Raw genomic sequence first — 20128 nt, forward strand, 5'->3', positions numbered from 1 at the left:
GCGGGGGACAGGGCACTGCGGAGAAGGGAGGGCCGGGAGAGGGCGAGGCGAGGCCAGCGGTGGCGGGGGGTGCGTGATGGCGATAAGATAGGACGCGGGGTCTGGACTGAGGCGTGGGAGAGCGGCGGCAGGCCCGTTTGGGTGGTGAGGATATATAGGGCAGTGTCAGAAAAGGGAAGGGAGTTTCCTCGTCTGCTCCTCCCATTTCCGGGCAACCCTTTTCGGGCACCCCCCCCATCCACACCAGACGCGTCCGCCCCCGCCTCCCTCCCCGTCCCCCCTCCCCCTGCCCTCTCCCACCATGCCAGACTCCGCCGCACACGGCCTCGCTGGCAACAAACGCCGCCTCGACGACCCCAACGGGCCCCACCACCCGCCCCCGAGGACGCGTTCATCACCGACCACGACGCCGCGGACTCGGGCGGAGAAGACGACGACGACGAGGAGAAGCCAAAGAGCGACAAGAAGGCGGGCAGGCGGAAGATTAAGATCGAGTTCATCCAAGACAAGTCCCGCAGACACATCACCTTCTCCAAGCGCAAGGCGGGCATCATGAAGAAGGTGCGTCCCCGGACGCGTCTCGCGCTCCCGCACTCCGTCTAACCAACGCGTTTGTCGCAGGCGTACGAGCTCTCGACGCTCACGGGCACCCAAGTGCTCCTGCTTGTCGTCTCCGAGACCGGTCTCGTCTACACATTCACCACGGCGAAGCTGCAGCCTCTCGTGACCCAGCCCGAGGGCAAGAACCTCATTCAAGCGTGTCTGAACGCGCCGCACGGCACGCTCCCCTCCTCAATGCCCGTCGGCACCCCCCTCGGCCGCTCGAACCCCATTTCGACTCCCATGCACCACGGCGGGCCTCCCCCAGGCGGCGCGCCCAACGTTCCCGGCGGACTCGCGATCGGCTCCGGGAGTGGCTCCGGGAAAGATGACGAGGGAGACGACGCGAACGACGGCGAGCCCGAGCCCAACAACGACTCGCGCCGCAAGCGCCGCCGTGCCTCCTCCACCTCCGGCGGCAACTCCGCGTCCACCTCCGCGTCCGCCCCAGCGCCCGGTGCCGCTCCGCGCGCGACGAACCCCTCGCCCGGCGCACCCCCCGCAGGCGTCCCCCTCCCTCTCCACACGCCCGCCCGCAGCCTATGCCCTCACTCCCCGGCGCGCCACCCGCGCTCGCGATCCCGGGCAGTGGTCAGCAGATGCCGGGCCAACTCGAGCAACATTCGCCGCGTCAAGGCCAGCAGCCGCCCAGCGGACAGCCCACGTCGCCCAACTACGCGAACGCCGGCCAGCCGTACGGCGCACCACCACCGCAGGGCGATCCGGGCATGTACGGACCTCCGCCGACGGGCCATGCGGGATATGGCGCGCCCCCTCCGTATGGATTCACGGGCCACGACGCGGGCGCGGGGGCCAGGGTCCGCCTGGGATGCCTGCGCACGGACAGTGGGGCGCACCTCCGCCTGTGCAGCAAGGAAACCACTACGCACCACGACGATGAGCGCGTGTCGGCCTCGGCGTTTGGTTACTGTGCATGAACGGTCTGATCTCTGAGACACGGCGTGCGTGCGCGCGGAGGACATTGCGATCCGCGTCTCCACAACGCCGTACGTGACGATGATATCCGCGAACGAAAAAAGTGTGTGTATCCCGTGTATATGCCCCCGCCCACCATGTCTTCTTGGCGAGCCCCCGCGCTCTCACTGTCCCGGTTTTCTGCGAGTGTTCTGGTTTACCGCCTACCCTTATCCCCGTCCGCTTCTCCGTACATAGTTGTGTCCCGGCTCTCGTAGTCCCGTTCTCTGTCGTGTCGTGTCTCGTCTCGCTCTGCCCTCCGTCGCTGGTCTGGATGTCTTGTGTGTGCCCGCCCTGCTTGTGCTGCTCGTTGTGGTGTCCCCTCCCTGCCCCTCACGAATCACGACGTGCCATGACAGCGTAGCTATATAGCGATAGCGTAGCCCAAGCGAAGTCGAATCGAAGGCCCCGTGTAAATATATGTATGCTCTATTCCGTATCGAATATACGACCACCCCGCTCATCCTGATCAGGACCAAGGACCGCGCAGGGATTCGCGCGAGCGACTCGCGACGTACGAATATGTCGAAGATGACCATAAACGGCAGACTCGCCGCATCCGTCGATTTCGTGGCCGCACTCGGCGACGCCGCGCACGCGCTGATCGAGATGCGCTGGACCCGTGTGTGTGTGTTGGGGTTGCCGGACTGGTGGACTGGTGGACCGTTGCTAACGTGCGGGCGATCGCCGCACTTGCCCCATCCGGGCGCAACGCCAGAGAAGTCCAACTTTGCCGCATTCGGCGTAGAGCGGGACACGCGACCACCGTACGTTCAGCATCCCACAGAAGTTGACAGGACCCAAGTACTCACTCATGCAAGTAAAGGGACGCACGGTGGGATTGGGGGCCGGGGTCCCAGCGGATTCTACGTATTGAATTGTAGCAGGGCCCTGGACCTGCCTTCGCACCCGCCTCGAAGAGCGCAGCGTTCCCAGGACAGAATAGATCGCACGCACGGTTGTCAATTCGACGGACGCTGTTTCGTGCCACGCCCAACGCGCTCCCGTCGGACGCGAAGCACTCCGCTGAGTACAGTCAGACTCGGGAATAGCATTCGTCGGACGCTGCGGATCCAGCGTACCTCGGCCTTCATTGATTGATTCATACCGGTGCCGGTGCAATACAGTATCTTCGCCCCACGGTTCTTCATAAAGCGCGTTCGCTCGACACTCATTCCAGGCAGGACCTAGGCCACAGTTCGCGAACAAACCAATGCATTGAGGGGAATCATACAAATGCGATGAAGCAAACTGGCCCGTCGAGGACTACTCAGGCGTGCTACGACTAGATGCGACCATATAAACATAGCTATTTACTTAGCATACACTGCATACACTTCTCGAAGACATAAGGGAACGTATAACCAGGAACCCATCGCCTCGGCGGCGGCCTCTTCTTGCTCAAGGACTACCAGGACGCGGCGCACCGAGCTGCCGCACAGGCTAACCCAAGTGGCGGATCCACCTCTCGCCCAGTCAAACACTCCCGACGACTCGTCTATCCGTCGGTGGCGCCGCGCGCTCTTTACACCCATCCACACTCGTTCCCGACTGCGGGAGCAACCCCGTCGTCGTGCGCTTCGTTGACGGCAAACTTGCGGTGTGCCGCGGAAGAGCCAAGAGCGAGAATCGACGCCCGTGTTGCGCGAGACTACCGGAGGCCCAGCAACGTCACCGCCTCCGCAACGCGATCATCGAAGCTCTTCGTTGGGCTGCGCTGTCGGATGTTCTCCAGGGCGTCCTTGATGTCCTTGACGCTGTGGTGCGACCCAGAGAAGACGGCGTGGTGCGCATAGAAGTAGCGCGCAGTCTCATCATCTACATCCCGACGAGTTGCAGAGGCATAGGTGTTAGCAAACACGAATGAGAGGTTGAGGCCATACCAGTAGGGTCTGCCGTCGGCGGTCGCGACAAATGTATACAATCGCAATCACGATCACGACATTCTCCTCCACCGGGGATTTCATACTGACAAATTGGTCTTGACGGGTCCGTGAGCAAGTTCTTCGAGTGGGCCACCTTCAGATCCTTGAGGTCTATTGAAGTGTTCCGTGGAGAACTTGAGATTGAGGAAGTGTCCATGCCGTCGTCCAGTTGATGACCTGAACTAATCCCTTCGCCAAAACTGTCAAGATGCGAGCGCGGCCGTAGAGAAGGGAAAAAGTCTAGAGGCGATGTGTAAGCAGAAAACCCAGATCTTGCATCTTGATCTTGGACGATTATATAGGAATCGGTTTGGTTTCCTGTTGCGTAAGCCTACAAAACGTCGACACAAGCACGTCAATACAGATCCGGAACGCGACGCTCTCCTGCAGAAGATCCATCGTAGACTGCATTGTGGGGGCGACACATACCTGGGCCGACGTCTCCGCGTTTGCGCTGACGACGTCGACGTTCATAGCGTCTTCGCTTGACGTCTCGTCCACGGCCATCTGTACAAATAAAATAGAAAACAAAACAAAGAACCCGCAACAAGTTACGAAAAGACGCGATCAAAAGACGCAAGACGAAGTAGAATCCGTACACAACAGAAAGAAATAGAACGCGTGAGCAAGCAGTTACATGGCCGCCACTGCGGCGTAGCTGGGAAATATCCTTGCCGGTTGCTCTTGTCTTGCCTCATCGGTCAGCACTGTATCCGCATAGCCATGCACGCGCAAAAGTACAGATGAAGATGGAAGCGAGGACGTACGATATGATGAACACAGAAGATAGCGCAGGCGACGGAAGCGGAAGAGCGAATGCGGGAGCATTGAAAGCAAGAAGCAGCCGTGTGAGGAAGCAGGCACAACACTAGCAAGAAAACGGAAGAAGCCACTCGCCTTGGTCGCCTGCCGTAGAGTCAAACAGACTACTCGAGATGACATCTGGTACCGACAAGCAGTTAGCGAGGCCATGATTCGTAGGGAATAGGCGAGACCTATTGGGGTTGCGGTACTGCTGGTAGCGACAGAAGCCGACGACGAGGTTGAGATGGGCCCTGTATGTGACGAATAATGTGAGTCTCAGGGTCTTGTTCTGGCCCAAGAAGCTGAACCTCCACGAACCCAGCGGAGTCGGCGTATTGGAGCCTGTGCCATCACTAGATGAGGTGTCCTCCTCGAATGGCGCAGTGGCATGTAAATCACCGTTTGGTGCGGGGGCATCAAACGTCGAGGTCGGTGTTGATCGAGACGCCTAAAGCACGGTCAACTCTGGTGCACAATGGCTCTCAACGGAAGGAAGCAGGCTCACAACCGCTAGCTTACGCAGCCGATTCTGCTCGCGCTGCGCAATCAGTTCTCGCATCTTCCGAATCTCCTCCTCCTTCTCTTGCAAGGCAGCTGGCGTCAAGACACGTGTCGGTGTGGCACTGCCTCGCCCTGGTGGACTCTGACGTGCCACCGAAGCTCCCGCCTGTGGTCCACCACGAGATGAAGTTGGACGGATTGAGGTGTTACCATCCTGCCTTGAACTAATGGCCCCTTCCTCCTCCTCCTCCTCCTCCTCGCTGTCGCTTAGGTCGATCACGCAACGACGCATATTACTCAGCCCCGAGAAGGTACCAGTATTGCGCCTGGAAGAGGATTGGTGATAAGGATTGCTGTTGGAACCATTACCATGATTCGGTCGTGGCCGCGAGGCGTGTGGCTGTGTGTCGTCGTCGAAGTCGGCGGCTACGGGTCTCTTCGTACCTCTCCGCGCCGGTGGCGCCAACCGACCACGTTCAGGGGCCGGCATGGCCAGATCGAAGGAGAGACCTGGGACTGTTTCCGTTTCACTGGGACTGGTGTTCACCGGCGATCGCTCACCGGAAGACGACGCGATAGACTGGGGCGACAGATTCGCAGTGGACGGGACCGAGGCGGCGGCAGACTTTGGCCTAGTGGTGGAGACGGGCGAGGTTGTGGCGGTTGTAGGAGTTTGGACGAGACTGGTGGACGGCGACGTATGCACACTGGATGCTATCCGAGTGTCGATGGACAGCCCTGGGATGACCTCGTCGACGTCCATCGCGTCCGTGGTGGTGCCGAGACTGGGGGTCGAGGACAAGCGAGTAGGAGCCTTGCCCTTACCGGTATCCTTCTCGGGTACAGGGTCGATGCTCTTGAGGAAATCGTCTACAGTATTCGCCGGTAGCGCATCCGCCATCTCTACATCCTTTAACTCCTTCGCTACGTCGATGGGATTGACACCCGAAGTACTCGTCGACGGTGCGGCTTGTTTCTTACGAGAAGCAATAGCGGCTTTGCGAGCCAGGAGCTCCTGTCTTCGCTGCTGTTCCATGTCGAAGAGATTTGGCCCTGCAGACGAGGAACCTGGAATACCGGGAACGAAGGCAGCAGCAGTAGCGGATAAGGCAGTCTGGCTACTGGAGGCTTGCCCGTTGGTTTGAGGGTCTGCGATGGCACTCAGCTACGTAGCAGCGGAACCAGATGACGTGCAGACGTACTTGCGTGACCATTTGCCGGATGCAGCGACGTAGAATCCAACCGACCAATATTGGTTGTGGGCGTGGCGTTGAGATCGGTCGGTGCAGGTGGGTAAGGTGGAATGCCCGTAACATCGAAGTTGGGTGGTAGACGAAGGTTGAGCTCTGTGAAGACGTAGAACATTATCTCTCGGCTGACACCACAGCTGACGAGGTATTCAGGACCAACTCCCCAGCCCAATAGGTCTAGCACGATATCTTTGGCAGTGTCGTACTGGGCTTGTGTCACTGGGCCGTACACGACAGGTCAACGTCAACGCAAAGAATGTCATGCATGGGGACGAACTTTCTAGGCCAGGTCTGACGTGAGTTTCATCAAGCAGATATGGAAGAGGCGGGGGAGGTGGCGGCATCAACTGAGAAGGACTCTGTGTAGACACGGCGCTACTTGTCGACCCCGTCGAAGAGGCCGGTGTCGTCTTGATCGGCAATGCTTTGGCTGGCGTCGGAGGCTTGCCGACTTCTCTTGGGGCAGGCGTAGGTTTCGCTTTTTGCGCGACTTTGGGCTGAGGGAGAGGGGAGGCAGGTGTCGACTCGGAGTCGCTGATCTCGCCTTCTTCTCGACCTTGGCTATCATCTTCCTTGGGTTCCGGCGTTGCAGGCTTTGCGGGTGGCGCCAGATTCGGTACGGACGAGGCGGTAGAAAACGCACCAGATGGCTCCTCTTGCCCGTAATCAAGCTGGATAGAGGAGTCTGCTGAGGTGACATGCACAGCCTGAGGACGAGGAGGGATGCCAGCGGGTTCTGAACCAGATCCAAGCTTTCGTCGTCTAGACTTGAGAGTGAGAAGAGCAGCTTCACGCAGAGATGCCGTAGGATCAGCCGCGAATACCGATGGACCTGATCCTGGCTCATTGGATATACCAAAAGGCTGCTGCGCGAGAGTAGGAGCAGGCATGACAGTCATTACAGCTACACAAGGGGAATCGCCAGGGTGATGGTGGGGGAGGGGGATCAAGAACGATGGTGCAGAGGAGGTTGGTCTACTTGAGGGAGAAGTCGCGTGTTCCTCACGCACGGACCATCTATATAACCATTCCTAATCCGGCTCATCTCCTCCTAGCTTCGCTCCCAAGTCAAAGCGTCCTCACACATTCGCCCATCTAGATCCGTACATTCATTATCTTGTATCAAAGCGTATCAAAGCGTACAGGGGCACCGCGCTACATGTTACATCTCTGCCGCATAACGATATAGTATATTTCTCGCTAATACTGTTCTGCCGGCATCCTCCTGTCGTAGTTCAGGCATCAAGATTCAAGCTCAGGCCATTAGTGTATTCAACCCATCCTGCTCATACATCGTCGCCGCGAATGACGAGTGGGAGAACACCTTGAATCAAATGTAAGCTGCACTCGTTTCAATCGGAATCGAAGTCACGGAAATACCTCCAGTTGGCAGGGAATACGAAGGGCGTCCCACAGCTGCCAAGATTCCGTTGATGATACCGCCGTGAGCAGTGATAGAAATGTCTGAGTAATACCCTGCCTGAGCTCACAAAAACTAGCAGAGAGGCCCTCACTGCGAGCCAGTGAGCAAGTGAGGCACGTACAGGTCTCCTCAGTATCGTCAAATATCCTGTCTAGAACCGACTGCGCCCTTCCCTTGATGTGATCCTTGGTCTCTCGAACATCCGCTTGCCAGACGGCGTCTTCCTCGGTGAATCCAAGTTCGAAACCGTACGTGGGTGGTGGGAAGTTGCGCTCGATTAAAGAACGACTGTCGCGCATGTCGCAGGTATGTACACCGTGCTCTTCACGCAGATTCTTTCCGACACGCCAGTATCAGAAAACCTGGTTCACGCGCCGTCAAGAAACGTACCTCGAGAATCATGACCTTCCGCATAACTTGAGGGAAGCTTTCGTCGCTTGCGAACGTAATTTGCCAAGTGCTCAGGGCCCTATGCAACGGACTTGCAAAGCAACGCTGCGGGGTAGGCATGCCGTTCGGGATCTCCTTCAGCCAAGCTGTACGCGCTGTTTCGGCTTGCTGAACACCCAGAGCTGTGAGGAGGGGATCTGGTCCCCACGTCATCTCCGAGTCACCATAGAGCTTCGAATAATAGCTGTGGAACGTTAACGTTCAGCGCCGCGAGATTGGGTTGTGCTTGAAAGCGTGAAACTCAACTCGTCCCAAGCCTGGATATTGCTGTTCAGCTCAGACAATTATGCAATGAACTCATATGACGCCTCACTCGAGTACCATACTTGGCCTCGGCGACATTGTCTGTCGGCAACCGCGAGTCAACAGGTATGGTCGTACCAGCTAAAAGGACGACTCACGCCATCCTTGCCCATGCCTCCCGAGGAAAAATACCTTGTAAGTCGTGCCTGAAGATGCATTGTCGTTTAATTCCGCGATACGAGACTTGAACTTCGACCAGCATTCTGGAGAGTCATCTACGAGACCAAAGCGGGGTGGTAGCTATAAAGAGACCTCAGTGAACGAAGATGGCGAGGTGGGCATAGCACTAACAGCGCCGATCGTCGCTGGTGTGGCATGAACTTGGTCGTCTTGTAGAAAGAACCCGCTCACAATCTGGGAGCTCACCGTCAAACCTTGAATATGATGACACAGTTCAAGAGAGAAGGATACTCACTGAGAATTTACGACTCGACATGATGTTCAACGGCCAGCCACAGATTGCGGGTTGTACCTCAGGTGGCAGCTGAAAATACCGTGACTACAGGAGCAAAAATAACCAAGTACTGAATGTGTCAGGCCAGATGGTGACCGTGTGCGAAGTCACTGTCGATGTGCGCTCTGAGTACTTAGAGGCCGAGGAACGTGCGCACATTGCAGGCGTTGGTGAGATCTAGACTGATCCGGCCGGTGGCAACTTGAAGCCGTATATTACAGCTGTTTTAGAAACGATAGGCCGCTCGCACACGGGAGGTACCTGCAGTGTCCGGAGCGGGGTTTTGGCTGGCGAGATGGCCGACGGTTGGCGAAGTCACGCACTGTCTACAGCCTACTGCCGTTGCCGTTCAGAGATGTGCTCTCGAACTCGACTCTGACGTCTGCGTGAGGTATTACAGTAGAGGTCGTTGCGCGTACCGTTCCGAGATTCAAGTTTAATGAGGCGGCAAACAGGTCTGCTCGCGCGCGATCCGAGTTCGAGTCGTCTTTCTATTTACTCGGATTAACCTGATTGCGAAGCCGTCCTCTACTCTTTGCTCTACACTTGGTACTTACCCCGGCGCGCCGCCCATTGACGAGCGGAGCCTGAGGCAGACTCGGACAACTTCTTGAAGTTGTTTATGCTCATGGTCTTGTGCTATAGTGCTGTACTGCACTCTGCACTCTGCCACGACGTGTGCCCAGAGTCTAACTACTTGATACTCAACGCAACTGACAGTATTCCACTGAACAGGCTTGGGCCAACTGGTTACACATGCTGAGCGCGATGCGCCTACATCGGAGTAGCGACATTTACCGTCGTCAGGATCCTCGGCAGTAACTCGCACAGTACTATTGACTACCCTGGCTTTCATCATGTGAGGTAGAGTAGCTACAAAAGAGACTTCAATGTTAGGGCCCTAGGGCTCGATGTACATGACATGTGGGAATCGTACAACACTGTAATCAGGCAAGTCAGATTACATGAAATCTTGCCATACTAATGCCTCCTCGTCTCCATCGACCGCCAAGAACTGGCCGCCAAACAAATCATCCTCCCAGTGATAGTCGTCTATGGTTGTGGCGTTTCGTTGGTAGTCGATGGTGCCATCCCAATCCACGTCGCGCACGACTTCATTCAACAGATCGATCTCCTCCCTATCAACGTTGACAGGGTGGACGATGCGTAGTTGTTCAATCTCGGCGCCACACTCGTACCGGTCCATGAAACAATCGAGAAGGCCATCGACGAGTCTCGCATCGTCTTCGACAGGAATCCCTGGGATGAAGTCATCATAGCCGTGATGGCTGAAGAAACATTCCATCAATGTGAGGCGGCGGAGTTGTGGGAGGACGTAATGATAGAAATGGCCCTCGCCGGTTTCCTTCCGCTCTCCAAGGCGTCGCTCGAGTAGCACCTCCGAGAGCCAGTTGCACGACGCGGAGTTGATGACAAAAAGCTCTGTGACCTTGTCTGTCGAATGGAGAAGGGTGCGCCATGCGGCCAGCGGAAACCAGCGGGCTGTGATGAAGAGGTTGCGGATGTCGCGGATAGGGAAGAGTCGGCAGATATCCATAATCACGGTGCCAACATCAACCATCCGATCGGAGCGTAGCTCGAAGTCAGGAGTGTACTTGTCGAGCACGGTTCCAGCACCCCGCATCGCGTGATGGTCGATTTCTTTTGGATATGCTTTCAAGTGGACGCATTTTGACAAATGGCCGGAGAAGTTAGCATGGAGAGTCAAGAGAGTCCCCAAGCTAGCCATCTTGGTCGCCACAGCGGCGAGGAGTGCAGCACCAAGTGGCATTGAGTCCCCTTCTAATTGCAGAGAAAGGCGCGACAGCGAAGGGGTCTCCAAATACTTGAGGAGGCAGGCGCAATTGGATGGAGTTTCCCGGACACGTAGATGTCGTAGATATGGCAAAGACGCTCGGGTCGAAGCCTTCGGGACCACTGTTCGGTCGACCGGTGCAGTTAGCGATGTCTCCATGACAAACTCCTCGAGAAGGCTCATCTGGGAGAGGGCATCGAGCATAGTCTGCACGTCGACAAGTGGTGTGTCTCGTTGTTGTACGGAGGTGATGGTCAAATGCGTCAGTTGCGGCAACAGAAATTGGTTCCATTGCAAACGAAGATCGTGCAGCTCAAGGCGCCGGAGACGGTGGGCACCAGCACGGTGCAGTAGTGGGTGGATATAGTCGTGCTCGGTGGAGGACACGTGTTCGGTATATTCGCACCGGATGGTCAACGATTCGAGAAGCGGAACCGGTCCGTCCAGCAATTGCAACGTCCTGTTCGTGAACGGGCGTTTGACAGTGACGGACAAGGAGCGCATACGGGCCAGGTGCGATAACACCAACGCCACTGTCTCCTCCGAGTCTTCGGGCAACGAGCCTCGCAAGAGTTCAAGCATCGATATGCCTGTCACCGGGGAAGTCATGGTCACGTACAGGGGTGCCTTCTTGGACCGTGCCAGTACCTCCGCCGTCCACTCGCGCCGCATCACCGTCAAGTTGCACCAGAGGGCAGGGCAGTTCAGTGCCACGGAGCGCCAGTGCTTGCAGACATGGGACACGCGTATCCAGTCATAGGGTGTCTCAGTCGACCACATGCTGTAATATGCATCACTGCCGTCGACGGCAGCCGTATACAAAAAGACCTCGGAGAGGATTTCCGTAGGGAGCTCAGATATGGGTGCGAGGCGGTTCAAACGCGATTTGAGGTCGACGAGGTAGTTTGAAAAGCGGGTTATTTCGTCTGCAATCGCCTGGCGAGTATGTGGCGCCGCCGAGGCTGGGTTTGTACGGCACCCGCTCACGTCCATTTGAGTACCCAAACTGTGAAGGTTTACGGTAAGCGAGCTACAGCAGCGTCGAGAGCTTATACAACATACAGAGGCGGCAGTGAGTGTGTAACGGCGCTCAGAGTCAGACGTGGTAATGGGGCGAGAACAAAGAACGACTCAGGCTGTGCGATCAAGATACGATCTCAGCCACACTGACGCGACGCCGGTGCTCAACGCTTCTGTAATGGGCAAGGTCGGCTCGGGCGGTCGCAGTGGCTGCGGTCGCACGGAACGGGCAGAGCGAGTTAGACCGCGCACGGGAAGGACCCAAATACTGGTGTTGGAATTGAAAGGCGAAAAGCTACGGTACAGGCTGGCGCGATGTATCTACGTGCTGACATAAGCATGTGGCGGGCGCGCCCGTTACAGCCTCAGCTTCGCGCCGGGTCCCTAATAGTACGGGTACTACACACCCGCGTGCGTGCAAAGTGTGACGATGTATACGTAGTGTGGACTGGGAGGGGGATCTCTCTTTGTTCGGCAACGGATAGTCAGGATACGTGCTGTAACATTCTGATCAACGAAAACTAGGTACTTACTATGACATTGATATTGTGAAGAGAAATGTGTGCGCTATAATAAACAATACATGATGCATGATGTCCCAGCAAGTGAGACATAGGCAAGCAAACCTAGAAGAAGCCGCCATCCCAGACGTCCCCGTAGCCCCAAAAGAGATCTTCTTCATAGGGATCGTCTTCATAGGGATCAATCTCGCTTTCCTCAAAGTCGTCGTACGAATCGTCCGTGAAGCGTTCCTTTTCATCGTACTCTATTGTCTCATCCCAGTCCACGTAGCGCACAACCTCCTTCAGCTCGTCGATCTCTGACCAAAAGATGTTGATAGGGCGGATGATGTGCAGCTGCTCAATCTCCACGCCATACTCGTACCGCGCCATGAAGCAGTCGAGCAGACGCCCAGCGAGCCTGTCCTGGTCCTCCAACTCTTCGTCACCACCGTATTCATACTCGTCGCTGTGGTCTCCGAAGTAACAGTCCTCCAGAATGAGGTGACGGAGCTGAGGCAGTACGTATGCTTTCTTCTTGCGTCCGCGTGGCCGATCGGTTAGCACTTCCGGGAGAGGGTCATCATTCGCGCCATCCATGATACTGAGCTCCGTGACCTTCCGCGTGCTCCTGAGGAGAGCGAGCCACGACTCTTTGGACAATGACGTCCCGGAGACGAAGAGATGTTGTACGTCACGGATGGGGAACAGTTCACAGGCCTTGGTGATGACAACTTCAACGTCGAATCGCCCGAAGCGCACCTCCAGTTCGGGAGTGTGCTCCTTCGGTCGGCTCGCACCGTTTTTCATCGCTTCGCATCCGAAGCCCCTTCTGTATGCCTGCAAGGTTATTGAGACGTGGGCGAGGGTGACAACAAAGCTGAGCAGGGTCCCCAAGCTAGACGTCTTGGCAGCTATGGCAGCGAGGAGATCACCCCGCAATTGCCTTGTACAATTCGAGTCTACTTCCACGAAAATGCGCGAGAGCGCCGGGGTTGTCAGGTGATTCAGGAGGCAAATGGTGTTCGGCGTAGTATCCGAGATGCGCAGGGACCACAGGTTAGGCAAGGAGGCTTGAGTTGACGCCATCGGGACTTGATTATAGTCGGCAGGTACGGTCAATGCTGACTCGATCACGAGCTCTTCGAGATGATGCATCTGCGCGATGGCAGCAAGCATAGTCTCGGGGGCGACATATGTTCTGAACTGATGGGGTTTGTTGGAGATGGTCAAGTGTGTCAGGTGCGGCAACGAAGTCTTGTGCCAGTGCAGGGAGACGGCCTGTAGCTCCAGATGTCGGAGACGGCCAGTCTCGGGATGGTGCAACATGTGGTGAATGTGGTCATACTCGCCGGGGGAAGTGCGCCCGACATCCCCGCACCGGACAGTCAGCGATTCGAGACAAGGGGCGGGCCCGTCCAGCAGTTGTAGGGTTTTAGCTGTCAACGGACGCTCGCCAGAGGTCGTGATAGACAACGAGCGTACGCGTGACATATGCGAGAGCACCAACGCCAGCGACTCCTCCTTCGGCGATACGGTCCCCGCGCGAAACGACGACATGGCGGGCGCGGTCCGCAAGTCTACGGTGACATAGAGGGGCGCCTTCTTGGCTCGCTCCAGTAGCTCCTCCGTCCACTCATGCCGCGTCGTCACCACCAATTGTCCCCAGAGAGCAGGGCAGCCCAGCGCCACGTTTCGCCAGTGCCTGCAGACGTGGGAGATGCGAATCCACTCGTACGGGCGGGTGGTCCACGGCAGGCTAGCATAGGGGCCCGCCGTACGCATGAAGACTTCGGAGAGCACCTCCGGAGGAAGTACGGATATGGGTGCGAAGGTGTTCAGGCGCGTTCTGAGGTCGAAGACGTGATTCAGGTAGCGGGCGATCTCGTCCTCAATCGCTTTGCGAGTTTGGGGCACCGGCAGGGCCGGACTCGCATGGCTACTGCTTGCATCCATGATGCCTCGGCGAGCCTGCAGCAACGGTGTAGAGTGAGCAGTGGACCGCATTGTCTAAAGTGTGTGCAACATACAGAGATGGCAGGATCAGTACAACGACGTGATGTAAGTAGTCGAGGCAAGGTCGAGGTGAGCGTCGTGGTCCGATGGTGGCGAGGTCAAATACCACGGGCCGGCGGGAGTCGATCTCAGCCACTCACGCCACCACTGCCACTGGCATTTGCGCAAATGATAAAAGCCGCGCGCTATGTACTTGCCACGGAACCTGAAGGTACCCTGTGCCGGGCGATGTACTAGTACGGTCCCCAGATTCAATACGATGCGTTAAGTTGCCCTCGATATATCGTTCCAGCTACTACATTTTATATGCACTTTACCAGTACCGGTCGCAATACTCGCCATGGTAAGTACTCAGCAACAACCGCGCGCAAGCAATAATTTGCCACATCGCGCAAACCGGATTTTGAATGTGATTACCAGAAACATCGTAAGACGGAGCTGATGTTGAGTCGTTGACCCCACGAGCAGCAACTCGCAGTGAGTCTAGAGACCTAGATCGACATGTTATTTTCGGAGGGATACGAGTCGAGCGACTTCAATGCGGACAACCGTGCGTCTCGGAACATTCCAACCGCGCCCGTCTGTCCGGTGGTGTGATCCAAGCAGCGGGCATCCCGAGGTCCCAACGAGTCGATGCGTGCAGTTGCGACACTCGAGTCCAAGTGTGATGAACAGGTGGAGTCGACAGGAACCAGGCATGCCGCTGTCTCCCCGCATCCCAGGAACCAACAGGAACTTGATCGCACTGGAGCCCGACGGCCCCGAGAGAAGCTTGGAGAGGGAGGCGTTAGACCCCGACATCTGTTATACGTCGCCCAGTGACGCACGATCCGGGTTAGCCCTCCCCTCCGTAAAAGAGGTCTTCTTCAGGGTCTGCCCAGGGTCTGCCTAGGGAAGACTAGCTCCGGGTCTCAGTCTCGACCTCTAAGGTATGATGTGGCCAGCAAAAGCGAGCTTACATGCGGCGTCTACATTCTGTAGCGTCTGTGACACTGGAATTCCGGACACCTGAAGGAAGAACGCGCGGTCACGTAAGTGGCTATAACATATCGGTAAAGGTGCACGAGCACGACATGCACTTACGGAAGGGCCTTCCCGCGAGCAGGCCGGATACGTCCGCACCGGACGTTGAGCGCACCACAGCTGAGCGCCGCGCGCACGCTGAGCGCACTTAGACTATAAATGTGCGGTCCCTGCCGCATGACGTCGGGGGGACGCCCGGAGGATCAGAAGGCTCCGCGGCTCCATTCGCTGCGAGTCACTAGGTGGTGAGTACGCCACGGCTATGGGAGCTGAACGTGATTGGGTGGCTCACCGGGGTACTGGCGTAACATTCGTACTGTGCATATGCGCTGGTTCGCCGGCGACGCATCGCAGCTAGTTCCTAGACACCGCATCGCGCGAGCGGAATCTCCATGGCGGGGATTGATGGTGTGCTAGTACATCCAGGGTCAGTCAATCCCGGCGGACCGTCATACAAGACACACATATGTATGTAGTACCACGCGCCATGCAAGTGGATCCCTGGCTGATACAATTCAGTAATTAGCCCTTCGGGAAACGCGACACGGCCGACCACCCCCTACTTCTATCTCGACTCCACCCTGCACCTCGACACCCGGACCGAAGGACAATTCGAGGGTGCGATGCGAGCGAACGACTTCAAGCTCAAAATTGAGTACTGAGCGGGCTGAGCGCGCCGATTCTCGGAACCCTGGACACAGGACGATACGGGTGCGGTGCGGGGCCAGCGCGGCTCCCAAGCTCAGTGCTCACACAGTGGTCCTCAGGAACACCAAAACTAGCAGAGAATTCGCGATGCCGTAGAGCGGTTGAGTTTACAAAAAAGGGGAAACTCACCATGACTGTTATGTATCAATGCAGGGAAAGCAGACCTGTGAAAACGTCAATGCGTCCGTGTGTACATTCAAGTTGCAGAACGGTGCTGGCTGTCGCAGCTGCAGGACTTTCCCAGTTTACAATCGAACGGCAGGTTATCAAATAACGCATGCGAAGGGCCCAACAGCATCAGGCCTGAATGCAATATTATACGCATGCCTAATCATACCACTAGAAAGCATCCTGGACCACCTATGCGACGCTTGCGGTTCGCGAAGCACCGCAAGTCCCAGGCTAGGCATATACCGCCAATGTGCGGCCAGCACATGAGATCTTGTCAACCGCAATCAGCGACAAGTATTTCCAGCGAGACTTCATCACGCACCTCTAAGAACGCAGCGCACATCCTCACCAGCACAACCCCCCGGGCAGAGCCTACCACAGCCCCTTCCTCTTCTTCCTCGCCTCCTCGAAATACGACCGCTTGACACCCCACTTGCTCCGCGCGGCCTCGTGCAGCTCGTCCCGGTGCCCGACGATCTTCTTCCGGTCGCGCATCTTCGTCGGCGCCATGATCGCGACGAAGTTCGTGCTGCAGTTGAACATCTTCGCGAGCCGCGCGCGGGAGTAGCGCTCCGGGGCCTGCGCGCGCAGCGCACGCATTTTCGCGATGTCCTCTGCGCTCATCCGCGGGTGCGCCGCCTCCGCCTCCGCCCGGACGAGCGGCGGGAGCGGCCTGTCTGCGGGTGCGGTGGGATTGTGGAGGAGCGGGGAGGCGGGCTGCGTGGTGTAGGACCACGGTGAGGGGGCGGTCGGCGGGGGACGGTGGATGAAGGTCAGGTCGTCCTCGAGTTTTGTGTACGTCGCATTCGGGTTGTTTACGAGCGGGTCGGGGGCGCGGTAGGGCGGCCGCTCGGGGATGCGCGTCGCATACGTGCGCACCGGGCTACATGAGCATGAGGAGGGCAGCCGGAGTCTGCGAGCGAAGACAGACATGGCGGGTTGCAGAACTTGTCCGGTGGCGGCTTGGTGGCGGCCCACTGCCAGGGACCGCGCCCATCGCCTCCAAAACAGGAAGGTCTCCGGGGTGTCCGGCGGGACTTCCCGGTCGCTCGGCGGACACTCTGGCTTCTCCCGTGTTCCGCTACGCCGGGACCCGCGATGCTCTGCGATGCTTCGTCGACGTCGGCGGGGGCAGTTGGGCCAGCTTGCCCAGGCCCTCTCATGTCCCGACGAGTCTATCACCTCCTTCGCCGCAAGGGCTTCCACGCACACCGTGCTTGGTGTCTAATCTCGCGCGCGCAGCTGGCGAAAGGTCGGTAGATCCCCGTGTCACCAGCCAAGTCGAGGCTGCACTCGCCTCCGACGGGGATCCACCCACGCGCGCAACGTCTATCGGGGTGCACTTCGTGGAGGCGGCAAAGCCTAGACAGACCTACGGCCGACTCTGCTTATTGGCTCGCCGTGCGTCCGTGCGCCTGTACGGCACCATTCAGTCTGTCCTGATAGGCTCTGCATGTGTGGCCCCGACGAGGCTCTCGCTCAATGATTGCCGCCATCCTAAGTTGTCCACTCTGGGCTGTCCCCCCGAAGCGGACTGGGTCTCAGCCGCATATCATTCAACGTCAGCGACATTCCGAACACGCCTAGACGTGCACAACAGCACTCAGCCGCGCAGATTCTAGTCTGCGCTCGGCGAAATTAGCACGCTTCGCGCTGGCTCCGGAGCGCGGGTGCTCCGTTGCTGCCAGTGAGCCGCGAGCAGCGGGACGCACGATGGAGGATCAATAGAGTATCTATCTGCATCCATCCAATGGCCGCCCCTTCGAGCGGCCCAAACCCACGCTGTGGAGTGGGACATCTGCGGACCAGTCACGCCGCCCTACTATCAGGCCTCTCGCCGCTTCCGGGGGCCCGCCATGGAGCCAGCAGATGTGCGACACACCCTTGACGCAGGCGATGCAGCCCATCGGCGCCGGTCTGCGCCCCAGTCGTCGCGCACCCTGCCCTCCGAGCTGCCAGGCGACCGTATGCTGCCCCAGAAAAGGTACTAGAAAATTCACTATGACGTCGGTGTCGAGCACAACATTCCCCCCGTTTGCGGGATGGCCGGCCCTCGGGGATCCGCCTATTCTGGCCAAGCATGCCGCCTCGAGTGCGAGCCGAACAAACGGAGACAATCATCCGCATGCGCACGCCCGCACGAGCTTCGCGCCCATCGTGTTCCAGCTCGGGCGAAGCCGGTGTTTTCTGTACATATATAAGTCACTAACGCTTGCTGACTCGGCAGTCCAGAGCATCCTTCACGTTCCTCCGTGTCCGAACCTGCCTGCCCTCGCACCTGGGCCTCACATCCCCACCACACCCATGCAGGAACTCCCGCTCTACAACAACCCGGACGCCAAAGTCGCGCTCGTGGGGTACGCGCAGGAGATGTACCAGTACACCTTCGACCTGTGGACCGCCGCGAAGAAGCGGCTGCCGCAGCCCTCCGACGGACAGACGTCGTCCGACGATGACGACGACGATACCCACAGCAGCCTGAACACACCCGTGCCTGTCGCCCCATCCATCCCCGCCCCCGCGTAGGCGCTCCTCGCTTCTCGCCATATGTTACCGTCCCGGTGCGCTCATCTTCCCTCGCGCTTCCGCCGCCGAACTTGACGATGACGACGCACAGCATGCGCGCTTCTTACTTTGGACGCTATAGTCGTCACCCGCACCCAATGCGAGCTCTTCTCTATCCCCCTGGATCGCGGTCGACCGCCCCCATGTCATCGACATCCTTTCTTCCTTCCGCATCGCTCCACCGCTACGTCGACTAGAAGCGCACGCTCGACGTAGCCGCCATCTACATTCTACGTCGCTTCCCCGTCGCTCCCTCTAGTGCCCCTGTCCCCGATCGTACCTCGCCGTCACCGCATGACGCGCCTCGACGTCAGTCCCGGCGCATACTACGCACAATCCGATGGCTTCCCTTCATCACGCACCCTCACATGCCCCGCTTGCCGACCCGACGCGTACACGCTGCTACCGACCGCCCGCCGAGCCACCCTTCGGACGAGCTTGGCGCCGGCGGGAGGGTTGATCCGCTCGCCTCGGCGGCACACGCTCACGACGCCGCCGAGCAGCTGTGCCGCAGATGGCCAACGCTGCAATGATGCCTTTCCGAGGGGCTCCGAAGGCGGGGTCTGTGCTGGTCAGGAACGCCGGGCTACTAGTGCCATTGGTCGCGACGCTTCTCGACGTCCGATTGACAATTGCGTCCACGATGGGAGTCGATCGGGGCGTGGGGCTGTGCGGGACCCACGACAGGGACGAGGATCATTTCATGTATGTATGTAATCAGTCCATGTATAATGTCGATGACGTATTTCAACGACCTGCGGTGGGTATATGGACGCTCGACGGGTCACAAATCGAGCGATACATGTGTCTTCTTCCTGTCATATATGAGCGTATGGCATGTGGCTGGAACAACAGCCGTACAACAGCCGCATGCCAAATACGTCGGCCGACGTCCTGTGACTGTTCGCTCGTGTGCAACGCCCCTCTCGTCCTGACGTTGGAATGCAGCAGGAACCCTCCAGAAAGCCTTCGGCGACGTGCCACTATGCGCGCATGACGCTAATAAGCTTAAGCGTTGGCAGGACGCTTGCACGCGCAGCCGAGGCAGCGAAATTTCATGTTCAAATGATCTAGGTAAGTACGCACATGGTCCATCTGAGCCGGTGTCATTCAAGCGTCTTTATCCGGATAGGTTCGCATTTCTGGTCTTGCGTACGGCCGGTTGCCTAGCATGCAAGTGTCTGCGTCTTGATCAGAGGACAGTTGCTGCTGTCATTCTGATCGACAGTGCTACCCCTACACGTCGTATGGTAGTCCCCAAGGGAGAGGCGTACCACCTCCTGCTCAGATCCGGAAGGCAGAGAACGTAGACATTCCCAGCCAGGTACGCATAGCTGCTCGGCAGAGCACACACGCACTAAATCTTTATCATGCATTGGCACGCCAAACTGAGCACCTTCAAGTGCCCCTCCGTGATGTTCTGAGACGACCTGCACGGAAATAGGAGTACAAGGCTCACCTCGATCGGAACCCGGATTATGGTGCAACATTTCGGTGTACTTAGTACTGGCAATGCGACTCGGTGCTAGTACTATAGTGTGCATGGCCCAGATGGATTGATGCGGCCCACCGCAGGTTCTGTACCTGCTATTTCAAGGATCGAGTTGACTTACTTCGATGACAC

General features: G+C 57.9%; 9 protein-coding genes across 9 annotated transcripts; 3 read left to right on the forward strand and 6 right to left on the reverse strand.

Moving 5' to 3' along the window:
- Positions 1 to 381: 381 nt before the first annotated feature.
- Positions 382 to 903, forward strand: B0H18DRAFT_831618 (SRF-type transcription factor (DNA-binding and dimerization domain)-domain-containing protein; the record flags this gene model as incomplete). Its single annotated transcript, XM_048039403.1, has 2 exons — positions 382 to 561; positions 622 to 903. Coding segments are annotated over 2 exons (462 nt in total), but the record flags the coding sequence as incomplete, so codon positions are not given.
- Positions 904 to 2988: 2085 nt separating this feature from the next.
- On the reverse strand, positions 2989 to 4104 carry B0H18DRAFT_328925 (uncharacterized protein). The gene is made up of 3 exons (XM_048037614.1): positions 3930 to 4104; positions 3549 to 3831; positions 2989 to 3393 (listed from the first exon to the last, which is right to left on the reverse strand). Exons 1-3 carry the CDS (start codon positions 4005 to 4007, stop codon positions 3227 to 3229), a joined length of 528 nt encoding a protein of 175 aa, XP_047900026.1. The 5' UTR covers positions 4008 to 4104; the 3' UTR covers positions 2989 to 3226.
- B0H18DRAFT_328875 (uncharacterized protein) lies at positions 4101 to 7041 on the reverse strand. Its single transcript, XM_048037613.1, has 7 exons — positions 6333 to 7041; positions 6008 to 6274; positions 4810 to 5954; positions 4623 to 4752; positions 4496 to 4555; positions 4398 to 4442; positions 4101 to 4334 (listed from the first exon to the last, which is right to left on the reverse strand). Exons 1-7 carry the CDS (start codon positions 6952 to 6954, stop codon positions 4195 to 4197), a joined length of 2409 nt encoding a protein of 802 aa, XP_047900027.1. The 5' UTR covers positions 6955 to 7041; the 3' UTR covers positions 4101 to 4194.
- On the reverse strand, positions 7041 to 8818 carry B0H18DRAFT_974963 (phosphoglycerate mutase-like protein). The gene is made up of 9 exons (XM_048044033.1): positions 8647 to 8818; positions 8523 to 8585; positions 8330 to 8471; positions 8242 to 8273; positions 8175 to 8185; positions 7869 to 8112; positions 7600 to 7813; positions 7436 to 7519; positions 7041 to 7379 (listed from the first exon to the last, which is right to left on the reverse strand). The coding sequence occupies exons 1-9, from the start codon at positions 8665 to 8667 to the stop codon at positions 7342 to 7344; spliced, it is 849 nt and encodes a 282-aa protein (XP_047900028.1). The 5' UTR covers positions 8668 to 8818; the 3' UTR covers positions 7041 to 7341.
- A 592-nt stretch (positions 8819 to 9410) lies between these two features.
- On the reverse strand, positions 9411 to 11620 carry B0H18DRAFT_974966 (uncharacterized protein). The gene is made up of 2 exons (XM_048044034.1): positions 11564 to 11620; positions 9411 to 11507 (listed from the first exon to the last, which is right to left on the reverse strand). The coding sequence occupies exon 2, from the start codon at positions 11492 to 11494 to the stop codon at positions 9647 to 9649; it is 1848 nt and encodes a 615-aa protein (XP_047900029.1). The 5' UTR covers positions 11495 to 11507; positions 11564 to 11620; the 3' UTR covers positions 9411 to 9646.
- Positions 11621 to 12096: 476 nt separating this feature from the next.
- On the reverse strand, positions 12097 to 14136 carry B0H18DRAFT_328960 (uncharacterized protein). Its single transcript, XM_048037616.1, has 2 exons — positions 14052 to 14136; positions 12097 to 13992 (listed from the first exon to the last, which is right to left on the reverse strand). Exon 2 carries the CDS (start codon positions 13975 to 13977, stop codon positions 12148 to 12150), a length of 1830 nt encoding a protein of 609 aa, XP_047900030.1. The 5' UTR covers positions 13978 to 13992; positions 14052 to 14136; the 3' UTR covers positions 12097 to 12147.
- Positions 14137 to 16311: 2175 nt separating this feature from the next.
- Positions 16312 to 16872, reverse strand: B0H18DRAFT_868588 (mitochondrial ribosomal protein subunit L20-domain-containing protein; the record flags this gene model as incomplete). Its single annotated transcript, XM_048039955.1, has 1 exon — positions 16312 to 16872. The coding sequence occupies one exon, from the start codon at positions 16870 to 16872 to the stop codon at positions 16312 to 16314; it is 561 nt and encodes a 186-aa protein (XP_047900031.1).
- Positions 16873 to 17795: 923 nt separating this feature from the next.
- On the forward strand, positions 17796 to 18465 carry B0H18DRAFT_1114026 (uncharacterized protein; the record flags this gene model as incomplete). Its single annotated transcript, XM_048033058.1, has 2 exons — positions 17796 to 17904; positions 18167 to 18465. 2 exons carry the CDS (start codon positions 17796 to 17798, stop codon positions 18463 to 18465), a joined length of 408 nt encoding a protein of 135 aa, XP_047900032.1.
- Positions 18466 to 18741: 276 nt separating this feature from the next.
- B0H18DRAFT_328955 (uncharacterized protein) lies at positions 18742 to 19580 on the forward strand. Its single transcript, XM_048037615.1, has one exon. It carries the CDS (start codon positions 19019 to 19021, stop codon positions 19499 to 19501), a length of 483 nt encoding a protein of 160 aa, XP_047900033.1. The 5' UTR covers positions 18742 to 19018; the 3' UTR covers positions 19502 to 19580.
- Positions 19581 to 20128: the final 548 nt, after the last annotated feature.

The sequence above is a fragment of the Fomitopsis serialis genome (genome assembly GCF_022376445.1).
Source record: "Fomitopsis serialis strain Sig1Antser10 chromosome Unknown B0H18scaffold_3, whole genome shotgun sequence".
Classification (NCBI taxonomy): Eukaryota; Fungi; Basidiomycota; class Agaricomycetes; order Polyporales; family Fomitopsidaceae; genus Fomitopsis; species Fomitopsis serialis.